This window comes from Rhinopithecus bieti, unplaced genomic scaffold (genome assembly GCF_001698545.2).
Source record: "Rhinopithecus bieti isolate Rb0 unplaced genomic scaffold, ASM169854v2 scaffold_33937, whole genome shotgun sequence".
Classification (NCBI taxonomy): domain Eukaryota; kingdom Metazoa; phylum Chordata; class Mammalia; order Primates; family Cercopithecidae; genus Rhinopithecus; species Rhinopithecus bieti.
This window is the reverse complement of record NW_016814873.1, coordinates 707,737-729,324: the sequence shown is the minus strand read 5'-3', so window position 1 is coordinate 729,324 and position 21,588 is coordinate 707,737. Positions and strand designations below refer to the sequence as shown.

The window sequence follows — 21,588 nt, the reverse complement described above, 5'->3', positions numbered from 1 at the left end:
AAAAAAAAAAAAAAAAAAAAGCAGTTCTTTATAATTTAATATTCTATTTTAATAAAGGCGTTTATTACCATATAAATGTAGCAAAGAACCTGGGCTAATATGAAAAAAAAAAGACTTTTTATTAGGTAATTTATTATATGAAAAGGATATTTTATTTTATGATAAAGTGATCCTTAAAAAAATAAAAAAACTTTAGAAGGTTTAGAATATATGTAGGGAGAGAAGAAGAAAAAATACATTTGTATTCAGAGTTAAATCTTAAAAAAAAAAAGTGTTTTGAATATATGTTTGGGTTTACGTTGCTTTTTTCCCCACTTTTTTTTGGGGAGGAATGTCATTTGCTTTTCTTGGGGGAGCATCCCGGGATGAATGGTGGAGAGAGGAGCTGGGGGAACCCGGTCCCTCCTGGGGCCCTTCCTGTAGATTGGATTTCACTCCATGAACTCCTCCTCCCCTCTCCCCCTCCCCCTCAGGGGAGCCGGCAGAGCCAAACAAAGAAAGGGATTAACAAGAAAGGAAGAAGCTGTAGGACTAAGGACTGAGGATCCTGGGGTGTCCCCCACCACTTTCCCCTGCCCTGTTCCAGGGCAAGTGAGGAGGGGAAATCCAGAATTGAGGCCTAGCAGGCCTATAGGAACCCTCAGAGATGTGTGAGATTTAAGAGATCTAGATTTTTTTTTTTAACCAAAACGAGAAAGAGAAGAAAAGAGAAACCGAGGGGTTTAAAAGAAAAGAATACTACAAAATAATAATTATTAATAATAATAATTCAAATTTATTTCATATAATCCTAGAGAGAGAAAGAAACAATTACTAGTTACTTAGTAGACAATATTCAGATAGCTTAAAGTTTAGTAGCATTGAGGGCCCCTGGGTCCAGTAGAATGTATACAAGTCGTAAGGAAAAGATAAATAGAGGAGGGAAGTGGCTGAGTCCACCCTGAGTTACCCCATCTTCAGATATCAGGGTTGGAGCAGGTTGCTAGCTGAAGATTGGGAGCTTCCAGTCTGCTGGGGTTGATTCTGAGAATCCTTGGATTTTTAAATTGTAGGACAAAGAAATGAGGGGTTCGTTTCCCAGGGTCTTGGAAAGGATGCACACTGATCATCTCAATAAGACAGGGGCTGGGCTGAGGGCAGCAGAGGAGGCCAAGCACATTCACCTGCACCCCTAGTACCTGGGCAGCCCATACTCCAATGTGGTATGTCCTCCCCTGGGGCTCCCAGCTCAAACCCTCCCATGCCTGCTTCCCCCAGGCCTAACTGAGGAAGTCCTTCTTGAAGTGTGACCTCGGTCCACTTCTCTACAGATTGATTTAAGAGCCTGGGAAGTCATTCCACAAACAGACACACATGCACACACGCTTCTCACCTTCAGAGCTTCAAGAACACTGAGGGGATCAGTCCCCTACCCCTGTTCCCATCCACTTAGCTTTGACCTCCATGGCAGCAGTGGCGGTAACAATCTCAATAATTGTTCTTTAAAGCTGACTGGTTCTTCACCTACTTGCAAAGTGCTTTCTTGTCTCATAAAAGTTAGATTCCAAGAAGGACTTCCCATGGAGTGGAGTGGAGACACTGTCCTTGAAGGCCTGGGAGAAAGGCATCCCCATGGGCACAGAGGCAAGGGAAAGGCACAGGGACTTTGAGTGACCCCAACCCTAACCCTCTGCTCCAGTTCACCTCCATCTATAAGTGTTCAGGTAGTGGTCATCCACTGTGCCCTGGCCTGGGAACACACTGCCCTCCCCACACAAAACTGGGGGGCTTGGCTTTTGCATGTGAGAAATCAACATTTTTAAAGCACTTGCCTTCTACCAACCCCAGCTTGCAATCACTGGGCCTTCCCCTCCTATCCAAGGGGGTGGAGAGGCCCCTTGGCTCTCCTTTAGGCAGGAGGAGCCTGCTTCATTCATTACACCAATGACTCTGCCATGTCCCTCCCTGGCCCTAGACCCCAAACACATCTCCCTCTCCCCAATTTACTCTTCTTGCCCCACCTAGGGACAGATTCCCCCTGCTCTTTTTGTCCTAGAAACCCCGCTAGTTTGGGATGGTAGCGTCTGGGGTGGGGAGGGCTTCCCCTTCCCCACTCGAGGGTGCGGGTGGGGAAGGGGGGGGTGGGTGGAGACAGCCCTGGGGCAGGGAGGATGGTCTCTCCACTGTAGAAAGTAGAGTAGGATTGTGGTCAGACTTAATTTGAGGCATCTAGTGAAGACACATACAAATCCACCAAGGAAAAAGATTTCAAAAGCAAAATAAAAGCGGGAAATAAAACAGACCCAAGAATAGTCAAGTCAAAGTGATGTTGCACAAAATGCAGAGAAACCAAGAAGGGGGAGGGTTAATGTATTAAATGTGCTATTAAGAACTTAATTTTATTAAAAGTACTATTACTTAAGGCTCTGTCTTTGTTCTCAGCATATGAGTCTGTGCCATCTTGGGGTGAGTGGGAGGATCTGGGTGGGGATTGCAGCTTGGGGTTTCCTCTAGTGTGGCTTTGGGCTCCCTACACACCTGTGAGTAGTGGATGTCTCCAGAGTTCCTTGCCACCCTTAAGTTCCCCCTCTTAGCTCTCCATAGCTCTGCTTGAGTCTTCAAGCTCTTAATCCCCTGCCTTTTCTCTCCATTTACTCCCTTCTCTTCTTTGGAGGTGCAGTCAGGCCTTGTTCCACCCTGACCTGAAGAACAGGGGAAGGTGACTGGGTGCAGTGGCTCATGCCTGTAATCCCAGAACTCTGGGAGGCCGAGGTGGGTGGATCACTTAAGGCCAGGAGTTCAGGACCAGCCTGAGCAACATAGCGAGACCCTGTCTCTACCAAAAACACAAAAAATTAGCTGGGCATGGTAACGCGTGCCTATAGTCCCAGCTACTCGGAGGCTGAGGCAGGAGAATCACTTGAATCCAGGAGGCGGAAGTTGCAGTGAGCTGAGATCACGCCACTGCACTCCAGCCTGGGCAACAGAGTGAGACTCCGTCAAAAAAAAAAAAAGGAACAGGGGAAGGTGAGGCAGAGACACAGATGCTACCCGGACAGCCATCTCCTAGGCTCTATGGAAAGGGGGCAGAGAGCCAAGAGATAGGGACCCTCCCCATTTACCCCACCAGATTCAATCCATCCCTCTTCTTTGGGATCAGGAAGAAGACTGGATGGGCCCGGCTCGGTGGCTCAAGCTTGTAATCCCAGCACTTTAGGAGGCCAAGGCAGGCGGATCACCTGGGATCAGGAGTTTGAGAGCAGCCTGGCCAACATGGCGAAACCCCGTCTCTACTAAAAATACAAAAATTAGCCAAGTGTGGTGGTGGGCGCCTGTAATCCCAGATACTCGGGAGATTGAGGCAGGGAGAACTGCTTGAACCCGAGAGGTGGAGGTTTCAGTGAGCCGAGATCGCACCACTGCACCCCAGCCTGGGCGACAGAGTGAGACTCCCTCTCAAAAAAAAAAAAAAGTCTAGATGGAGGACTTGGACCTTCCACCTCTCAGGCTTAAAAACCCTTTCCCCAGTACACACCTATAGGACAGGCCCTGACCCCCTCTTCTCCCTTGTATCTCCCGCTGCCTCCTCCCCTTGCCCCTGGCATTGCAGTGACCTCAGTTCTTGGCACCAGGGCCCTCGGCACCAGATGGTGCCCGCCGATGGTTTCCTTTGTCTCGCCTTCCAGATACCCCCTCCCCTCCATGCTCTCCTCCCTCCCCCACCTGCCCTGGGGGTTGGCAGAGGGAAGGGCAGGCACCTCCCATCCCCTTGGCACCATCCCCAGACCACAGAACTCCAGAGGCAGCTGGCCCTGAGGGGCAGTAGGTATTGTGGGGAGGACAGAGGAAGGGGATCAGGGACTCAGAGGAGGGGCCAAAGTTGAAGGGGAGGTGCAGACAAGGAGAAAAGGGAAGAAGAGACGGGAGGCAGCAGAATGACCAGGCATGGATATAAAACAGCTTTATTTGAGGGTCCTAGTCCGTGAGGGGTGGACAGATAAAAGAGGTATTTGTGATAGGGCATGAAGACCTTAAGACCCTCGGGGTGCTGTGAACAGGGAACAGTCCGATATTTGGAACCAAAGGGCTAGGAAAGGTCCCGGGGCTGAAGTGGGGACAAGGGGCACCAAAAAGCCAGTGGGGGCAGGGTGGTGCTGGCCAAGGTCAGAGGCTGATGCAACAGGCCCTCTTCTCCCCAGGGCCAGGCTCCTGCCCAGCCTGGGCACTGCCCAGAGTGATGGCATTGGTCCGGATGCTGTTCTGTCTCTGCTTGGACACCTTCGCAAAGATCTCTGGGAGGGCAGGGGGCAGTGATCAGGCCAGAAGATTTAGAGCCCATGCTCCCTCCTCCCCCACCCCTCACACATACTGCATGCCCCTTCTGAGCATGGGAGTGGCTACACTTGCTGGAGGTTTTGCAGGAAGGAAATGAAGTGTGGACATTGGGGTCCCTTCTACTTACCTGGGTGGAGAAGGAACCAAGAGTCAGCCCCATGGGGAGTGTGGCCTGTTCCCTCCCTGAGCTCCAGGTTGAGTGGGAGGCACTGGGGAGGGACTGAAGGGGACAGGCAGTAGTGCCAGGACCCACAGAGGAGCTGAGAAATTAGCTGGGGTGAGGGCTGAGTGTCTGCATTCATACTGCTGCCTGCAGAAGCCACGGGGATGGAATAGGGGTGCAGAATAAAGGTAGGCTCTAACCTTTCAGGACAGTCTCAAAGGCTAGCTCAACATTGGTAGAGTCCAGGGCTGAGGTCTCCAGGAACAGCAGTCCATTGTTTTCTGCCAGGAAGGGAAACACACCATTAATTGTGGGAGTCAAAGGCAATAATAATAATAATATTAATGTTTGCTATATACATTTGCCATGTGCTAAACTCTTGGCATGTAGCAGATCATTTAATTCTTAAAACAACTTATGAGGTAGGTTCATTTAGAAAACTGAATCCGGCCGGGCGCGGTGGCTCAAGCCTGTAATCCCAGCACTTTGGGAGGCCGAGACGGGCGGATCACGAGGTCAGGAGTTTGAGACCATCCTGGCTAACACGGTGAAACCCTGTCTCTACTGAAAATACAAAAAACTAGCCGGGCGAGGTGGCTGGCGCCTGTAGTCCCAGCTACTCGGGAGGCTGAGGCAGGAGAATGGCGTAAACCCGGGAGGCGGAGCTTGCAGTGAGCTGAGATCCGGCCACTGCACTCCAGCCCGGGCGACAGAGCAAGACTCCGTCTCAAAGAAAAAAAAGAAAAAGAAAAGAAAACTGAATCCAAGTCGGGCGCAGTGGCTCACACCTGTAATCCCAGCACTTTGGGAGGCTGAGGCGGGTGGATCACAAGGTCAGGAGATTGAGACCATCCTGGCTAACATGGTGAAACCCTGTCTCTACCAAAAAATACAAAAAATTAGCTGGGCGTGGTGGCGGGCGCCTGTAGTCCCAGCTATTCAGGAGGCTGAGGCAGGAGAATGACGTGAACCCAGGAGGCGGAGCTTGCAGTGAGCCCAGATCGCACCACTGCACTCCAGCCTGGGCGACAGAGCGAGACTGCGTCTCAAAAAGAAAGAAAAAAGAAAAAAAGATAAGAAAATTGAATCCAGAAACACAAAGAAAACGCATAAGGAACTTGCTCCATGTCCCACAATTTAGTAACTGGCAAAGAGCAGATGGGAGGCTGGGCCATGGGACTCCAGAACACCCTTAACCACCATATTGTGCTGCCTCTAAACCCAGAAGACTCCTGGGAAGTGTATACTCTCCATAAGATCTTTGAGCATTGCAGGGTAGGGCTGCCTTAAAATCAACTATGGGCCGGGCACAGTGGCTCACACCTGTAATCCCAGAACTTTGGTAGGCCAAGGCAGGTGGATCACCTGAGGTCAGGAGTTTGAGACCAGCCTGGCCAACACGATGAAACCCCATCTCTATTAAAAACACAAAAATTAGCCAGGTGTGGTGGCGCATGCCTGTAGTCTCAGCTACTCAGGAGGCTGAGGCATGAGAATGGCGTGAACCCAAAAGACAGAGGTTGCAGTGAGCCGAGATCTTGCCACTGCACTCTAGCCTGGGCAACAGATGGAGACCCGGTCTCAAAAAAAAAAAAAATCAATAAAGACAATCTCAGGGCAAGTGGTGGGACATCATGGGAGACACAGGGTCCCAAAGGGGAAGTGCTGGGAAATCCTGAGGAAGAGGGGATGAGGTAGAGGACTGTATAGAGGAAGGCCAGGCTTGGGGCTCTATGGGTGGGGGCAGGGCCTGGGAGGCTGCAAGGGGAAGGTGGGGTAAGCTTGGAGGAGTCAGCCTGGGTAGTGGCAGGCTCTCACCAGCGAACATTCGGGCCTCCTCAGTGGGCACTTCCCGGGCCTGGCTGAGGTCACTCTTGTTACCCACGAGCATGACGACGATTGTGGCTTCAGCATGGTCATAGAGCTCTTTCAGCCATCGCTCCACCACAGCATAGGTCTGGTGCTTGGTTAGGTCAAACACCAGGAGGGCCCCCACTGCACCACGATAGTACCTGGGTGGGAATGAGAAGGATGGACAGAGAGATGATCAGGGGCATCGGACCCAGCATCAGAGCAGAGCCATCAAGCTGGAACACCCGGGATCAGAGTACTAGAGATCAGGAAACACAGAAACTTGCGGCCAGGGGCCCAAAACCCAACAGAGCAGCCCAAGGCTCCTCTGCCTTCCAGGGACACTAGCCTTGGAGCCTCTAAAGTTTCACCTTCCTCGGCTGGGCATGGTGGTTCACGCCTGTAATCCCAGCACTTTGGGAGGCCGAGGCGGGTGGATCACCTGAGGTCAGGAGTTTGAGACTAGCCTAACCAACATGGAGAAACCCCATCTCTACTAAAAATACAAAAATTAGCCGGGCATGGTGGTGCATGCTTGTAATCCCAGCTACTCGGGAGGCTGAGGCAGGAGAATTGCTTGAATCCGGGAGGCGGAGGTTGCAGTGAGCTGAGATCTCTCCATTGCACTCTAGCCTGGGCAACAAGAGCGAAAATTTGTTTCAACTGACTAACTACATAAAAAAGTTTCACCTCCCTGCTCTAAAATCTGCATTGGCTCCCTCACAGCCAGCCCCTCTACTTTCTCAGGTCCTCATCCTGATTTTAGCCCCTACTCTCCACCAATGCACATCTGGGCTTTTGCCAACTCTGCCACCTTCAAGATCTTCCTCACATGGCTCAACAGTGGCCTCTTCTCTCTTGTGGCCATCTTCCTAGGATTAGCTGAATGCCTACCTCTTGCAGCAGTCCCTGGCCAGACCATTCAAGGCATCACTGCAAGCATCCAGTCTCCCTCTTGGAGTTGGATGGGATGTCTTCAACTAGTGATGTCTAACTCCCAATTTATTGATGAGTCAACTGAGGCTCATGAGAGATCAGGTAAGGAGGAGCGTGTGTAACCAAAGCCCCTGACTCTTGCTTCCTGCCCCCTGGCGAACAGACCCCATTTTACATGCTTAGGCCTCACACTGACTGAAAGACACTTTTTTTTTTTTTTGAGACCGAGTCTCACTTTTGTCGCCAGACTGGAGTGAGTGGCACGATCTCAGCTCACTGCAACCTCCACCTCCCAGGTTTGAGTGATTCTCCTGTCTCAGCCTCCCGAGTGGTTGGGATTACAAGTCACCTACCACCACACCCGACTAATTTTTGTATTTTTAGTAGAGATGGGGGTTTCACTATGTTGGCCAGGTTGGTCTCGAACTCCTAACCTTGTAATCTGCCCGCCTCAGCCTCCCAAAGTGCTGGAATTACAGGCGTGAGCTGCCGCGCTCAGTTGACACTTTTTTCTTGAGACACAGTATTGCTTTGTCACCCAGGGTGGAGTACAGTGGGGCGATTTCGGCTCACTGCAACTTCCACCTCCCAGGTTCAAGCCATCCTCCCGCCTTAGCTTCCCGAGTATCTGGGACTACGGGTACGCACCACCAAGCCCAGCTAATTTTTTATATTTTTGGTAGAGACAGGATTTCGCCATGTTGCCCAGGCTGGTCTCAAATTCATGAGCTCAAGCAATCCACCCACCTTGGCCTCCCAAAGTGCTGGGATTACAGGTGTGAGCCAACACACCTGGCCTAAGAGTCACTTTGGATGTGGTGTCAGGAGGCCTAACCTCCTATGTGTCCTCTGAGTCTTCATAAAATGCAGATGGCAGGTTCAGCTTTTGGCCATCTGTGGTTCGATGAAAGTTGCCAAGTGCAGAGCATTGTGCGGAAGTGAGGGGGCGCTCTTGATCCGTGCAGCTTGCCCCCATCCCAGTTCCACCCTGATTTCACCTTGCTTGTAATTATACAGAAATTAATTAATTATAGCACTTTACTCTTGTGGTACTTTAAGGGTTACATAAAATGCCAAATGTAAAGTGCCTTGTCCCTTCCTGGGCACATAGCAAAGGCTTAGTAAGTGGCAATGATTCCTGCTTTTAGTAGTACTAGTCAGTGTTACTATATCCTGGCTTGTGCTGGTTCTGTTTACAGTACCTTTTATCTTCTGTGATCTCCACCCCCACCCCCCAGAGCCCACTGCTGAGCCCCCTTGCCTCCTCCACCCCAACTTCTCCTCCAGAAGTGTTCCTTGACTTCCCCAGAACTCCCACTACCCAGCAGCCCCCCAGGCCCGGGCTCACGCCGAGGTGATGGCTCGGTACCGCTCCAGGCCAGCTGTGTCCCAGATCTGAGCCTTGACAGCAGCGGTGCCCAACATCACAGTGCGGGTGGAGAACTCAACCCCGATGGTGGTGCGGCTGTCGTGGCTGAACTCATTGCGCGTGAATCGGGAGAGTAGATTGGTCTTCCCCACACCTGATTCGCCGATCAGCACCACTGAAGGAGTGGAGAGATAAGGGCTGAGCATGGGGTAGAGCAGCTCCAAGCCCACCTGAGCTTGCAGGGTCTGCCCAGCAGAAAAAGGGAACTGAGCTCAGAAAAAAGATTAGGGAATGGAGTCTCCTGTGAGACTGGAGTCTGCAACTCAGCATAGTGCATCTGTCCCGGTGGGCAGAAAAGCCAAGAGTTTAAAACAAACAAAGGGGCTTGACGGGTTATAGCCTGGTCTGTTGAGATATGGTTGCAGAGTCAGCCTGCATCTCTAGTGAGGGAGTGACATCTGTGGGCTGTTTATGAGTGTCATGCGGAGACATTACTGTTGTGTGTGAACAGGGACAGGGATGGTTGGAGGTCGGGGGGTGCACAGTTCTGGACTAGGACTAAGAGTATGAGAACATTGTGCTTGTCTCTATATGTATGAGCCGGGAGGACAAGTGGGAGGTTTGGTGTGTGTTTGCATAAGGAACAGAGGTGTGAATCGAAGTGTGGGTAGGGAGAAAGTTTGGCAGTTGACACATGTGTGGGTGAGAGGAAGGCATGTGTGCTCATGTGTGTGTAAGAAGTTAGGTTCCGGCCGGGCGCGGTGGCTCAAGCCTGTAATCCCAGCACTTTGGGAGGCCGAGACGGGTGGATCACGAGGTCAGGAGATCGAGACCATCCTGACTAAGGTGAAACCCTGTCTCTACTAAAATGCAAAATTAGCCGGGCGCGGTGGCGGGTGCCTATAGTCCCAGCTACACGGGAGGCTGAGGCAGGAGAATGGCGTGAACCCAGGAGGCGGAGCTTGCAGTGAGTGGAAATCGCGCCACCGCACTCCAGCCTGGGTGACTGGAGCAAGACTCCGTCTCAAAAAAAAAAAAAAAAAAAAGAAGTTAGGTTCCAGTTGTCCCTAAGGAGGGGCAGTCCCACATGGTTAAGAGCATGGGACTGGGTGTTAGACCAGCTATGTGTCCTTCAGCAAGTTATTTAACCTCTCTGAGCTGTCCTTTTCATATGAAAAATGGGGAAGACATTAGTATCTACCTTAAGGGTTGTTGTAGGAAGTGAGTGAGATGTTGCCCAGGATATAGTAAGTGTAAAAATCATGACTGGTACGATTGTTCTTAGCAGGCCAGAGTTTTTGCCTTTGGGTTTTCAGAGACAAAGGATTCAGCAGAGGGGCCATGAAGACCCTTTAGCCTGGTGGGCAGCATCCAGGGCCCAGTCTTACCCACTGTGGATGAGCTGGGGGCTGGGGTAGAGTGTAGGGGGCTGATGTAAGTATAGCCCACAAATTGCCCTGGCACTGAGCTGAGCACACAGAATTAGAGGAGGCCACCCAGAATGGTTCTGGAAAGGCAGGCTGGCACCCAAGGACTGGGAGCCACATACTATGGGCTCTGGTCCCTGCTCAGCTTCTAACTAACTGTGTGAACTTGAACAAGTGACTCACCTTTTCTCAGTCTCAGTTTCCTTGCTTATACAACCTATAAAGGCCTCCTCCAACTTTAAAAGTTCCTTGGCTGGGTGTGGAGGTTCACACCTGTAATCTCAGCACTTTGGGAGGCCAAGGCAGGAGGATCTCTTGAGCCCACGAATTTGAGACCAGCCTGGGTAACATGGTGAAACCCCATCTCTACAAAAAATACAAAAATTAGCCAGGCATGGTGGCATGTGCCTGTAGTCTCAGCTACTTGGGAGGCTAAGGTGGGAGGATTGCTTGAGCCCGGGGGGTGGAGGTTGCAGTGAGCCGAGTTTGTGCCACTGCACTCCAGCCTGGGTGACAGAGTGAAATCCCAACTCAAAAAAAGAAAGAAAGAAGGAAAAAAAAATTAGCCAAGTGTACTGGCAAGTGCATGTAGTCCCAGCTACTCAAGAGGCTGAGGTGGAAGGATTGCTTGAGCCCTGTAGGTTGTGGCTACAATGAGCTGTGATGGCATCACTGCACTCCAGCCTGGGTGACAGTGAAATTGTGTCTCAAAAAATAAAAATAAAAAAAATATATCTAAACATTCCTTATTTGTGTAGGACAGTATAGAAAAGCTGGAAATAATATGGATATGTGTCGGTAAGAAGATGTGTGTATGTGTGTGTGTTCCTGCCTCTCCCCTACTGGGCACATCCCCATCTCATCCCTCTCAGTGGGTGGGCTCTCAGCCCTAGCTTCATACCCCAAAGGTGCTTAGGGCAAGGGCATTGAAGTCAGACTTTGTGGCCTTTTGTAAACCACTTTGCCTCTAAGCCTCAGTTGTAAAGTGGAGATACTAATGGTTCGTGTTTACAGTGTACTGAATGCTTACTATGTGCCAGGCAGTGTCCTTAAAAGCTTTACACATATTATCTCATTTAATCCTCATAACAATGCCATGAATCCCATTACTATTTTCCCTGTTTTTACAGACAAGGCGATTTGGAGGTCAAAATGACTTGCCCAAGATAACAGGGCTGGTGCTGTAAACATAGAGATGTGCTGGCCAGATTAGCCTTCAAGGAAGGACTTGCCCCCAAGCTGCAGGGAGTGCAGGCTGCAGACAGGCTCCAGCTGTCAGCTCCTTCAGCATCTGCCTCTGGTGCAGACAGCGGCCTCACTGGAAGTCATGCCTTTTCTGGGCAGCCTACACCCAGTGCTCAAGCAAGGTGAGGCAATCAGAGCTCCCTGCCCTTGACCCAGGTTTTGTCGAGCCTGTGTTGCTGTTTGACTTCTCCCTCTGCCCAATTATGTTTCCTCTCCCTTCCTTTCACAGGTGCTGATTCATAAAAAAACATTGAGCTGGGCGCAGTGGCTCATGCCTGTAATCCCAGCACTTTGGGAGGCCTAGGAGGGCGGATCACAAGGTCAAGAGATTGAGACCATCCTGGCCAACATGATGAAACCCCATCTCTACTAAAAATACAAAAATTAGCTGGGTGTGGTGGTGCACACCTGTAGTCCTAGCTACTCAGGAGGCTGAGGCAGAATTGTTTGAACCCAGGAAGCGAAGGTTGCAGGGAGGTGGAGGTTGCAGTGAGCAGAGATCACTCCACTGTACTCCAGCCTGGGCAACAGAGTGAGACTACGTCTCAAAAAACAAACAAACATTGAACACCCCAACTTCTCAGCATCTGCTTCTAGGGACCCCAACCCTCAATACTTTTTTTTTTTTTTTTTAAAGACAGAGTTGGCCGGGTGCAGTGGCTAAAGCCTATAATCCCAGCACTTTGGGAGGCCGAGACGGGCGGATCACGAGGTCAGGAGATTGAGACCATCGTGTTTAACAGGGTGAAACCCCATCTATACTAAAAAAAAAAGAGGGTGGCGGGCGCCTTTAGTCCGCAGCTACTCCGGAGCTAGGCAGGAGAATGGAGTCGAACCGGGAGGCGGAGCTTGCAGTGGGAGCGGAGATCCGGCCACTGCACTCCAGCCCTGGGTGACAGAGCCCAGACTCCGTTCTCAAAAAAATAAAAAAAAAAAAAAAAAGACAGAGTCTTGCTCTGTTGCCCAGGCTGGAGTGCAGTGGCACAATCTTGGCTCACTGCAACCTCCGCCTCCTGGGTTCAAGCAATTCTCCTGTCTCAGCCTCCCGAGTAGTTGGGATTATGGGCACGTGCCACCACACTCAGATAATTTTTTAATTTTTAGTAGAGACAGGGTTTCCCCATGTTGGCCAGGCTGGTCTGGAACTCCCGACCTTAAGTGATCCTGCCGCCTTGGCCTCCCAAAGTGCTAGGATTACAGGCGTGAGCCACCGCGCCCGGCTGACCAACCCGCAATACTTGTAAGTGGCAGGGCTGAGATCTGAACCCAGTCTGGCTCCTGACCACCATGTTACACTGCCCCTCAAAATAAAAGATGACTTTTGGGGATTGTTATGGTATTAATGAGGTAGTGGCTGGTATATAGTAAATGCTCAATAAATGGTAGTTCCTCATATTATTGCCCCAGACTATTGCTAACCCTTTCCTTCCTGAAAAACATGCCAGTAGTACAGGTTCCCTAGATCCAGGGCAGGTGCTAGAGTGAGAGTCCCAGCTCAAGGGAGGGCCGGGCTGAGGTTGGGAGAGGCAGCGGGGTAGGGTGGCTGTCGAGTCTACCCTGCCCTAAAGGAAGTATGAAGGTGGGGCTGGGAAACAGCAAAGGGACCAAAAACAGGGGCTAGAAAGATACATGCTTGCTTCCAGGGACAGCCAAGCTGAGCCCAGTGCCTGGTATGCAGATCCAGTGAGTCGGCCAAGGGACAGGCAGATGAGGCTACAACCCTAGGACTCCTCTGGATTCTATCAGACTCTGTGGCAAATTCATGATATTTTCTGTCTTCCCTATGTATTTATTGCCCCACCCTATAATGGGATAGGTCTCTCCTTTCTCTCCTTCCCTGTACACCTGCCCAGAAAAGATGACTTTCTTCCTCTTGTCTTCTGGTTTCCCTTTCTTCTCAAGAGAGAAGTCCTGGCCGGGTGTGGTGGTTCATGCCTTGTAATCCCAGCACTTTGGGAGGCCAAGGCGGGCAGATCATGAGGTCAAGAGTTCCAGACCATCCTGGCCAAAATGGTGAAACCCTGTCTCTACTAAAAATACAAAAATAAGCCGGGCGTGGTGGCAGGCACCTGTAGTCCCAGCTACTCGGGAGGCTGAGGCAGAAATCGCTTGAACCTGGGAGGTGGAGGTTGCAGTGAGCTGAGATCATGCCACTGCACTCCAGCCTGGGTGACAGAGCAAGACTCCATCTCAAAAAGAAAAAAAAAAAGAGGGAAGTCCTTTCTGAAGTCTGACCTCCATCTCTTGTGCTGCACTGGCTGACACTAGGGATTTGGGTTTCTATTAGGAACGGGGCACAGGAGCCTAACTCAGCACTCTTAAGGAGGGATCAACGTCATTATTTCCACAGTAGAGCATACTCAGAAGCTCCCTGACTTTTGCCCCTGCAACCAGGCCCTCCCCCACTCCCTGCAGCTTTCTTTCTGAAGGAATGAGGAGTCCCAGGATGGGGCCCTCTCTGGCTCTATCAATCTCTTTCTGGGTCTCTCAGGCTTCCTCTTGCTTCAGGGAACCCAACTCACCCTTGAAGACAAAGTTATAATCTTCCTCAGTTCCATTCCCCATCTTGGCTCCGCATGGAGGGTGCAGGTGTCTTCAGGGGCAGAGAAGACAAGTCTGTGTTGGCTCAATGCCCTCAACCCTCAGCTCTCAAAAGATCTGGTCCTGCCCCTCCTCTCATTAGGGGTAAGGGGACTTCTGCAGCCAGAGGGATTGGGGGCCAACTCAAGGTTAGGCAGGGTCTAGGGAGGATTAGCTCTGGCAGGTGGGGGTGCTGTAAGGAAGCTGAGAGGACGGAAGCTGAGAACAGGAAGAGCAGGGTGGCTGGAGACCTGGGGCCCAGGTGGGTGGAGAGACGATGACGTCAGACAGGTTCAACAGGTTGGGTGTCTGCTGTCAGCCTGGCCTCCTGCAAGCCGGAGAACCAGCTGGGGAGCGGGGAGGGGGGGAGGCTGAAAAGGGACAGGACCTTCGGAGACAGGACCTTCAGAGACAGCCCACTGAGGGCTGAGTGTGCATTGCTGGGCTTCTGGAATCTGTGGTGAGGGCAGGTCCTCCAGCTAATGAGCAAGAAATAGCCCCTTAGAAACCCACTTGAGGTCAGGCGTGGTGGCTCACGCCTGTAATCTCAGCACTTTGGGAGGCCGAGGTGGGCGGATCACCTGAGGTCGGGAGTTCCAGACCAGCCTGACCAACATGGAGAAACCCCGTCTCTACTAAAAAAATACAAAATTAGCTGGGCGTGGTGGCACATGGCTATAATCCCAGCTACTGGGGAGGCTGAGGCAAGAGAATCGCTTGAACCCAGGAGGTGGAGGTTGTGGTGAGTCGAGATCGTGCCATTGCACTCCAGCCTAGGCAACAAGAGCGAAACTCCGTCTCAAAAAAACAAAAAAAAAATTGGCTGGATGTGGTGGTGGGTGCCTGTAATCCCAGCTACTTGGGAGGCTGAGGTAGGAGAATTGCTTGAACCTGGGAGGCAGAGGTTCCAGTGAGCTGAGATCCTGCCACTGCACTCCAGCCTGGGCAACAGAGACTCCTCAAAAAAACAAAAAGGCCGGGTGTGGTGCCCACGCTGTAATTCCAGCATTTGGGAGGCCCAGGTGGGCGGATCATGAGGTCAGGAGTTGATACCATCCTGGCTAACCAAGTGAAACCAACCTCGTCTCTACTAAAATAACAAAAAATTAGCCAGGCAAGGTGGCGGGCGCCTGTAGTCCCAGCTACTTGGGAGGCTGAGCAGGAAATTGGCCGTGAACCCGGAGGCAGAAGCTTGCAGTGAGCCAAGATCATGCCACTGTACTCCAGCCTGGGGACAGAGCAAGACTCCGTCTCAAAAAAAAAAAAAAAGAAGCCTCATGCAGTGACTCCCACCTATAATCCCAGCACTTTAGGAGGCTGAGGCCAGCGGATCACAATGGCAGGAGTTTGAGACCAGCCTGACCAACGTGGTGAAACCCCGTCTCTACTAAAAATATACAAAAATTAGCGAGGCATGGTGGCAGGAGTCTGTAATCCCAGCTACTCAGGAGGCTGAGGCAGGAGAATTGCTTGAACCTGGGAGGCAGAGATTGCAGTGAGCCGAGATTGCGCCATTGCACTCCAGCCTGGGTAACAGAGCAATATACTGTCTCAAAAAAAAAAAAAAAGAAAGAAACCCATTTGGCCTGCTTTTCCTTCAGAGCTGGTAGGAGGGTACACTGGAGGAACCAGAGTAAGGGATATTGGACCAGATGCTGATAGAATGCCAGTCACCCTGCTGCAATGCAGAGCTGTGGGAGCTGCATTGTGGCCACAGTAACTTCCGCCCCTCCTTGACAGCCCAGGGCTTGGGATGGGCAGTGTTTCTCATCTTGGGTGGAGCTGGGACTCGAAAACTACCCACTTCTCTGGGATGGGTTCCTTTATATGGCACTAGGGAAGGGGGCTTGTAGCTCCCTATACAGACCTGCTTTAAGGATACTGGGTAGGCAGAGACCTGGGGCAGAAACACACAGCTGGAGCGAGTGGTCTGAGTGTAGGAGGAGGATCTGGAGATGAATGCCTTTGGGAGGTCTGGGTTACTTCTACTCCCTGAACAGGACCTGAGGCCTCACAGCAAAGGCATCTTGACTACAAAGGGTTTCAAGATCTGGGGAGGGTCTGTGTAAGCACATGAACACCTGGAAGACGAGGAAAGGGGTGGCTTGTTCTAGGCTGTTAGGGGAAACCCTCCCAACCCCAAGAATAGAAAAGGCACTCACTGGCCAGTTGAAGTGGTTCATATCTGTAATCCCAGCACTTTGGGAGGCAGGAGGATGGCTTCAGCCCAGAAGTTGGAGAACAGCCTGGGCAACATATTGAGAACTCATCTCTACCAAAACAAACAAACAAACAAACAAAAAACCAAACCCTAAAAAGCACAAAAAACAAAAACCCAAAAATTAGCCAGGCATGATGGTGTATGCCTATAGTCCCAGCAACTCTGGAGGCTGAGGTGGAATCACTTGAGCCCAGGATGTTGAGCCTGTAGTGAGCTGAGATTGTGTCGCTGCATTACAGACTGGGCAACAGAGGGAGACCCTCTCAAAAAAACAGGAAAGGCACACATCCCCCAAACCTGGAATGATAGACACTAACCTCCCAGAGCCTTTATATTCTCTGTGCAACACAACCCCCACCAGACCCTTGCTCCTCTGAGCTCACTCCCACGGTTTTGCCTATGAGGTGGGTAAGACTCTGTTCTGAGAGGCAGGGTCTAGGTGAGGTTACACCATTGGTGAGGACAATGACTATTTGGCGTAACTGCCAAGAACCATTGTTCGCTGAAGGTCGTGATGAAGGGGTGGGTAGAAGTCCATTCTTGCAGAACATGAGGAATCCCAGAAGCAATGGCTGCTTCTTCCTATCTCCTCTGATTCCTCTCATCCAAGAAAGTAGCCAAGACACATGACAGGAATTAAAGTTTATTCTTGGAAAAACCCAAGTCCCATCCTCCCCCACTGTCTAAGAAGGTTCTTCTAGGAGGCCTCACCCCTCCAAATGGTCGTTTCTCTTTTCTGACCCCAACTTCCACCAATGCCATTAAGATGCCGCTACTTGGGTGAGGGGCTCCTCCAGGTACTGCACCAAAGCCTGGGCCTGCAGAGGGAGAACAGAAATCAGTCAGGCACACGGCCTGGCACTAGGGACCCCAAATCCAGGTCTGCTCCCAGTGCCATAGGGAGCAACCAGCCCCCAAGCCCCACCTGCTCTTGGGAGCTGGCCCACACCAGAAATGGACTGAATAGACATGAGGACTCTAGAAACAGGGTCCTGGTGGGATTGGACACAGTGCGGGAGCACAAAGGCTGGGCCCAGGGCTGTGGAGGGATGGGCACATACACACCTTGGCCTTGAGCATTCCAAAGCCCACGGTCTCCTTGGCATACATACACAGCAGAAGGTTGGCCACTCGGGTGATGGCTACACGGCCCTCCTGGTGGGGGTGATATGATGGGATGCGATGTTCTGCTTGGCACCATTAGCACCCTCCCTCCCCAAAGGCTTCTCTGGCCCCAAAGAGACTATATCTTCCTCCCATGCTCTGGGCACAGCAGGAGGTTCAGCAGAAAAACTTTTGGCCACAGTCCTGAACATGGGGTTCTGAGCCCAGGTTCCAGCCTCAGTATAGTCACCTACTAACCATGTTACTCTGGGAAACTCAGTCTCTCAGAAACTCAGTTTTTCTTTCTGTAACCCCTACTTCATCCCAGTTGGTGAGGGTGCTAATACCATGAAATTTCATATCTGCCCACAGTTGACCAAATGAGTGATGTTATTACTATGAGCTCACCCCACAGACACTGAGAGGGACACGGGAGCAGTAACCCAACTGATATTTCTCCTCTTTTCTCTTGGTAATGTTTTTCAAATTGCAGGTTTGACCCCATAGTTAGGAAATAAATTAAGAAAGTTGATCAGCATTAAAAAAGAAAAAATGAAGTATATTACATGTAGTAGGAAAAGTATTGTTTCATGCCTTTTGTTTTAGTGGGTATATGTGTGTATTGAGCTGTGACTTAAAATGTCTTTCTTAAAAAATTATTTCCTATTTATTTATTCTTTAAAAAAGTTTTTGTAGAGATGAGGTCTTGTTAGGTCACCAAGGCTGGTCTGAAACTCCTGGCCTCAAGTATCGTCCAGCCTCAGTCTCACAGTATTGGGATTACAGGAGTGAGACACTGTGCTTAGCCTTAAAATGTATTTATTTTGTTTTGTTTTGTTTTGTTTTTGAGACGGAGTCTTGCTCTGTTGCCCAGGCTGGAGTGCAGTGGCGTGATCTCAGCTCACTGCAACCTCCACCTCCCGGGTTTAAGTGATTCTCCTGCCTCAGTTTCCTGAGTGGCTGGGATTACAGGCACACGCCACCATGCCTTTTTAGTAGAGATGTATTTTTAGTAGAGACAGGGTTTCACCATGTTGGCCAGGCTGGTCTTAAACACCTGACCTCATGATCCGCCTGCCTCAGCCTCCCAAAGTGCTGGGATTACAGGCATGAGCCACCACGCCGGCCCTTTAAAATATATTTCTTACGGCTGGGTTGTGGTCAAAATGTTCGAAAGCTATTTCCTTATAGCACCAGCTCTAGGCATCCAGTAGGAGTCTTATGTTGAACTAAAAATGGCATTGGTTGTGCAGGGGGTAGGGGAGAGTAGGCAGTTGAGTTACAATGAAGATCCTTCCTGGAGAGTTCACCCTCTGGCCGATTTGAAAAAAACAAAAGTTCAGCAAACTTTTACTAGGTATTCATTGTATGCCAGGAACCAAGCACTGCACTCCCTGCCTCTCTGACCTCATCTCCTACTACCCTCCTCCATTCTCATGCAACTCCAGCCATACCAACCAACCCTGTTGATCCTTGAGCAGGCATAATTCTGCCTCAGGGCCTTGTACTTGCTGTTCTGTCCAAAATATTCTTCCTTCAGATAGCCACATGGCTTGTCCCCCACCTTTCTTCACATCTTTGATCAAATATCACCTTTTCAGTGAGACTGTCCCTGACACATACGCCCAACAAACTCATACTCCTTAACTTCCCTGCTTTCTCTCCATCGCAATTTCAATACCTAATATATACTACATATTTTACTTATTTTAAAAAATGTCGCCGGGCACAGTGACTCACACCTGTAATCCCATCACTGTGGGAGGCCGAGGTGGGTGGATCGCTTGAGCCAGGAGTTTGAGACCAGCCTGGGCAACATGGCAAAACCCAGTCTGCAAAATATCCAAAACTTAGTGAGGTGTGGTGGTGTATGCCTGTAGTCCCAGCTACTCAGGAGGCTGGGGCAGCAGGATCACCTGAGCCCAGGGAGGTGGAGGCTGCAGTGAGCTGTGATCGCATCACTGTGTAAGATTTATTAGGGCTGGGGGTTTTGTCTTTCTGTTTGCTGTTTTTTTCCCTAGTCCTGAGAACACTGCAAGGACCTAAATACTTGTTAACTGAACAGATACTAGGAAGTTCACAGTCTAATGGCGACTTCCCCTTTCTAGACTTCATTTTCCTTTCTTTGTAAGCTTAAGGGGTTGGACTAGGGTCTGGAGACTGCCATGGTTCTGTGAGTCGGTGAAGCTGGGATGATAACACTTTGTGTTTGCACGTCATTCTACTGTTTATACCCATTATTTCATCTGACCTTCACAACAACCCATGAGGGGAGCAGGGAGAGGGAAATTATTGTCTTCTCCTTAGACATGAGGTAAGGAAACTGAGAGAGGTTAAGCGACTTACCCAAGGTTCCACAACTGATAAGTGGATGGCTGAGACCAGAACCCAAGTCAGACCTCTCAGGTCCAAGGCTCCTTCCTCACCACCACTTGATGAATAGGGTCCTGCCTATTACAAATGCTGCTGCAGACCAACTCTTAATAATCTTCTGGAGATCCTGTCCCTGCCCCTCCAACCATCCAGGATGGGGTCCAGGTCGCCCCCTTGGGATCCCCTTGGGGGACAGAGGAAGTCTGGCTCCCCTCTCCATACCATGCAGTCCATGAGGATGAATTTGAGATTGTCTTCATTAAACGCTTGGTTCCCGTTCCGGTCGTAGGCGGCCCAGATGTTACTGGCTATGGCAGCGGTGACCCGGGCGTCAGTGTCCCCGTAACCAGAGTAGGCCAGCAGTGATCCCTCGTTATTCAGCAGCCTGGTGAGGGGCGGGGAGGGATAACGATGTGCTCAGCGCGGGGAGTAAAACGTCTGGGTTTCCATCTCAAGTCCCACCACTGGCACATCCAGCAAGGCTCTGGGCTGAGTGTGTCCCGGAACGTGCCCTAAGCACCCAGCACACCGGCTTCCCTTTTCGAGAGGGGACCTCCCGGCCGGTACCCCCAGCCGCTGCCCCCTCTGACGCCTCCTCCCTTCCTGGCGATCCTTCCCCACCCCTCCCTCAGGGAGTTGCGCGCCGCGCCACTGCAGCGCGCGCCGCTAGGGTCCGTGGTCCGCACTTACAGGGTGCTCTGGACGCCTCCAGTGTTGGCTTGGCTTAGAACCTGGGTCAAAGCCTTGGGGCGCAGCATGCCTACCGCTCCTAACCCTGGGCTTTTGCACCCAGATCCTCCGAGGTGCCTCCCGCGGGCGGCTGCCCGCTGCTTCCCGTAGTCCCGTTGGCCTGCTCCGGGATGCCCTGGGAGTTGTAGTTTCCTCGCCTGGCTATTGTGGTTCCGACTCAACACCGCCCCGCCGCGGGGGTCTCTGGGAATCGTAGTTCCTCGTGACCTCGCGAGGCACCCTGGGAAGTATAGTTCGCCTTTCCAGGCGGACCACGCGGTTGTGGGGGCGGAAAAGAGCGGGAGTGAAAGGACAGCTGCGGCGCTGGAAGGACATTTAACCCCTTCGGGGAGAAAGGAATCAACGTGTCCGCTTGGCAGTCCACGATTCAATAATTATACTACATCCTCATATTTGTCAGGCACGCCTTTGGTTACTTTCAAAACAGTTTTTTCCGTTATGCACAATTCTGTGGGATGAGGCGAGAGGTACTATTATTATCTTGAGGAAATCAAGGCTCTGAAAGGCCACGCAGCCAAAACCCAGCTCCCTGGAACCGTTGGCAACAGACCATTTAGGCCGCGACCCTCGGGACTATAGGGTCAATCCCAGAGCTGAGATCCTAAGTGGACGTGCTTGGTGGGAAAACCCAACCTCCAAGTCGGGAAAGGCCCCTGGCCTGGAAGGGACTTGGGGCTTCCAAGAAAGACCAAGTTATCACAGGGAACGGAGATAAAGAGGAGACACACAAAGTCCTTTGTCCCGGAGCAGTTAGCCGCGGAGGGGGCGGGGAGGCTTTGGGCTGGAGGGGACGGCGGCACGGCTCGGGCGGGCAGTGTTGGGCCGCGGTCTCCCGGGGAGTTCGCCCTCGCCCCGCAGTGAAGGGCACGCCCCTTCCCCGCACAGAGCCTCCCCAGGAGCCCCGCTTGGGGAGACCCTGGCCGGGTTCCGGACCTGGGGCTTGGCCCTGGGCGGACCCCGCTGCAGTGGCCCCCCCGGTCCGCCCGGGGCGCTGTGGCTGCGGCTGGTCTGGAGGGGGCGGTGAAGCCTCGGGGAGGGGAGAGGAGGGGAAGGGAGGGGAGGGGAGGGGAAGGGAAGAAAAGAAAGAGAAGGAAAGCAAGAGAAGGGAAGAGAGAAGGGAAGAAAGAGAAGAAAAGAAAGAAGGAAAGAAAGAGAGAAAGAGAGAGAACAGATAACAAATGGGATTTTGAGACCAGCCAGTCATGGCCTGCCTGGTGAGGGAGGGCCATCTGGAGTGGAAGGTGGGACTTGGATG

At 51.4% G+C, this 21,588-nt stretch overlaps 2 protein-coding genes across 3 annotated transcripts; both read right to left on the bottom strand.

Moving 5' to 3' along the window:
• Window positions 1–3,915: 3,915 nt before the first annotated feature.
• RAB25 (RAB25, member RAS oncogene family) lies at window positions 3,916–14,133 on the bottom strand. The gene is made up of 5 exons (XM_017852507.1): window positions 13,828–14,133; window positions 8,613–8,808; window positions 6,296–6,489; window positions 4,678–4,758; window positions 3,916–4,271 (listed from the first exon to the last, which is right to left on the bottom strand). Exons 1-5 carry the CDS (start codon window positions 13,868–13,870, stop codon window positions 4,144–4,146), a joined length of 642 nt encoding a protein of 213 aa, XP_017707996.1. The 5' UTR covers window positions 13,871–14,133; the 3' UTR covers window positions 3,916–4,143.
• Window positions 14,134–16,729: 2,596 nt separating this feature from the next.
• On the bottom strand, window positions 16,730–20,501 carry LAMTOR2 (late endosomal/lysosomal adaptor, MAPK and MTOR activator 2). Of its 2 annotated transcripts, XM_017852505.1 has the most exons (4): window positions 20,274–20,501; window positions 19,806–19,968; window positions 17,172–17,261; window positions 16,732–16,924 (listed from the first exon to the last, which is right to left on the bottom strand). In XM_017852505.1, exons 1-4 carry the CDS (start codon window positions 20,339–20,341, stop codon window positions 16,868–16,870), a joined length of 378 nt encoding a protein of 125 aa, XP_017707994.1. In that variant the 5' UTR covers window positions 20,342–20,501; the 3' UTR covers window positions 16,732–16,867. The 2 variants fall into 2 exon arrangements, with proteins under 2 accessions (XP_017707995.1, XP_017707994.1); XM_017852506.1 differs by lacking the exon at window positions 17,172–17,261 and having other exon boundaries at window positions 16,730–16,924.
• Window positions 20,502–21,588: the final 1,087 nt, after the last annotated feature.

What these genes read in the sequence shown, in the direction of transcription:
- RAB25 (XM_017852507.1), bottom strand. Translation starts at nt 13,870, where the DNA reads ATGGGGAATGGAACTGAGGAAGATTATAACTTTGTCTTCAAGG. An exon ending in TTATAACTTTGTCTTCAAGG is followed by an intron (nt 8,809 to 13,827) that starts GTGAGTTGGGTT and finishes CCACTCCTTCAG; the next exon opens with TGGTGCTGATCGGCGAATCA. An exon ending in TACCGAGCCATCACCTCGGC is followed by an intron (nt 6,490 to 8,612) that starts GTGAGCCCGGGC and finishes ATTCCCACCCAG; the next exon opens with GTACTATCGTGGTGCAGTGG.
- LAMTOR2 (XM_017852505.1), bottom strand. Translation starts at nt 20,341, where the DNA reads ATGCTGCGCCCCAAGGCTTTGACCCAGGTTCTAAGCCAAGCCAACACT. An exon ending in TCATCCTCATGGACTGCATG is followed by an intron (nt 17,262 to 19,805) that starts GTATGGAGAGGG and finishes CACCCCCACCAG; the next exon opens with GAGGGCCGTGTAGCCATCAC. An exon ending in TTGGAATGCTCAAGGCCAAG is followed by an intron (nt 16,925 to 17,171) that starts GTGTGTATGTGC and finishes CTCCCTCTGCAG; the next exon opens with GCCCAGGCTTTGGTGCAGTA.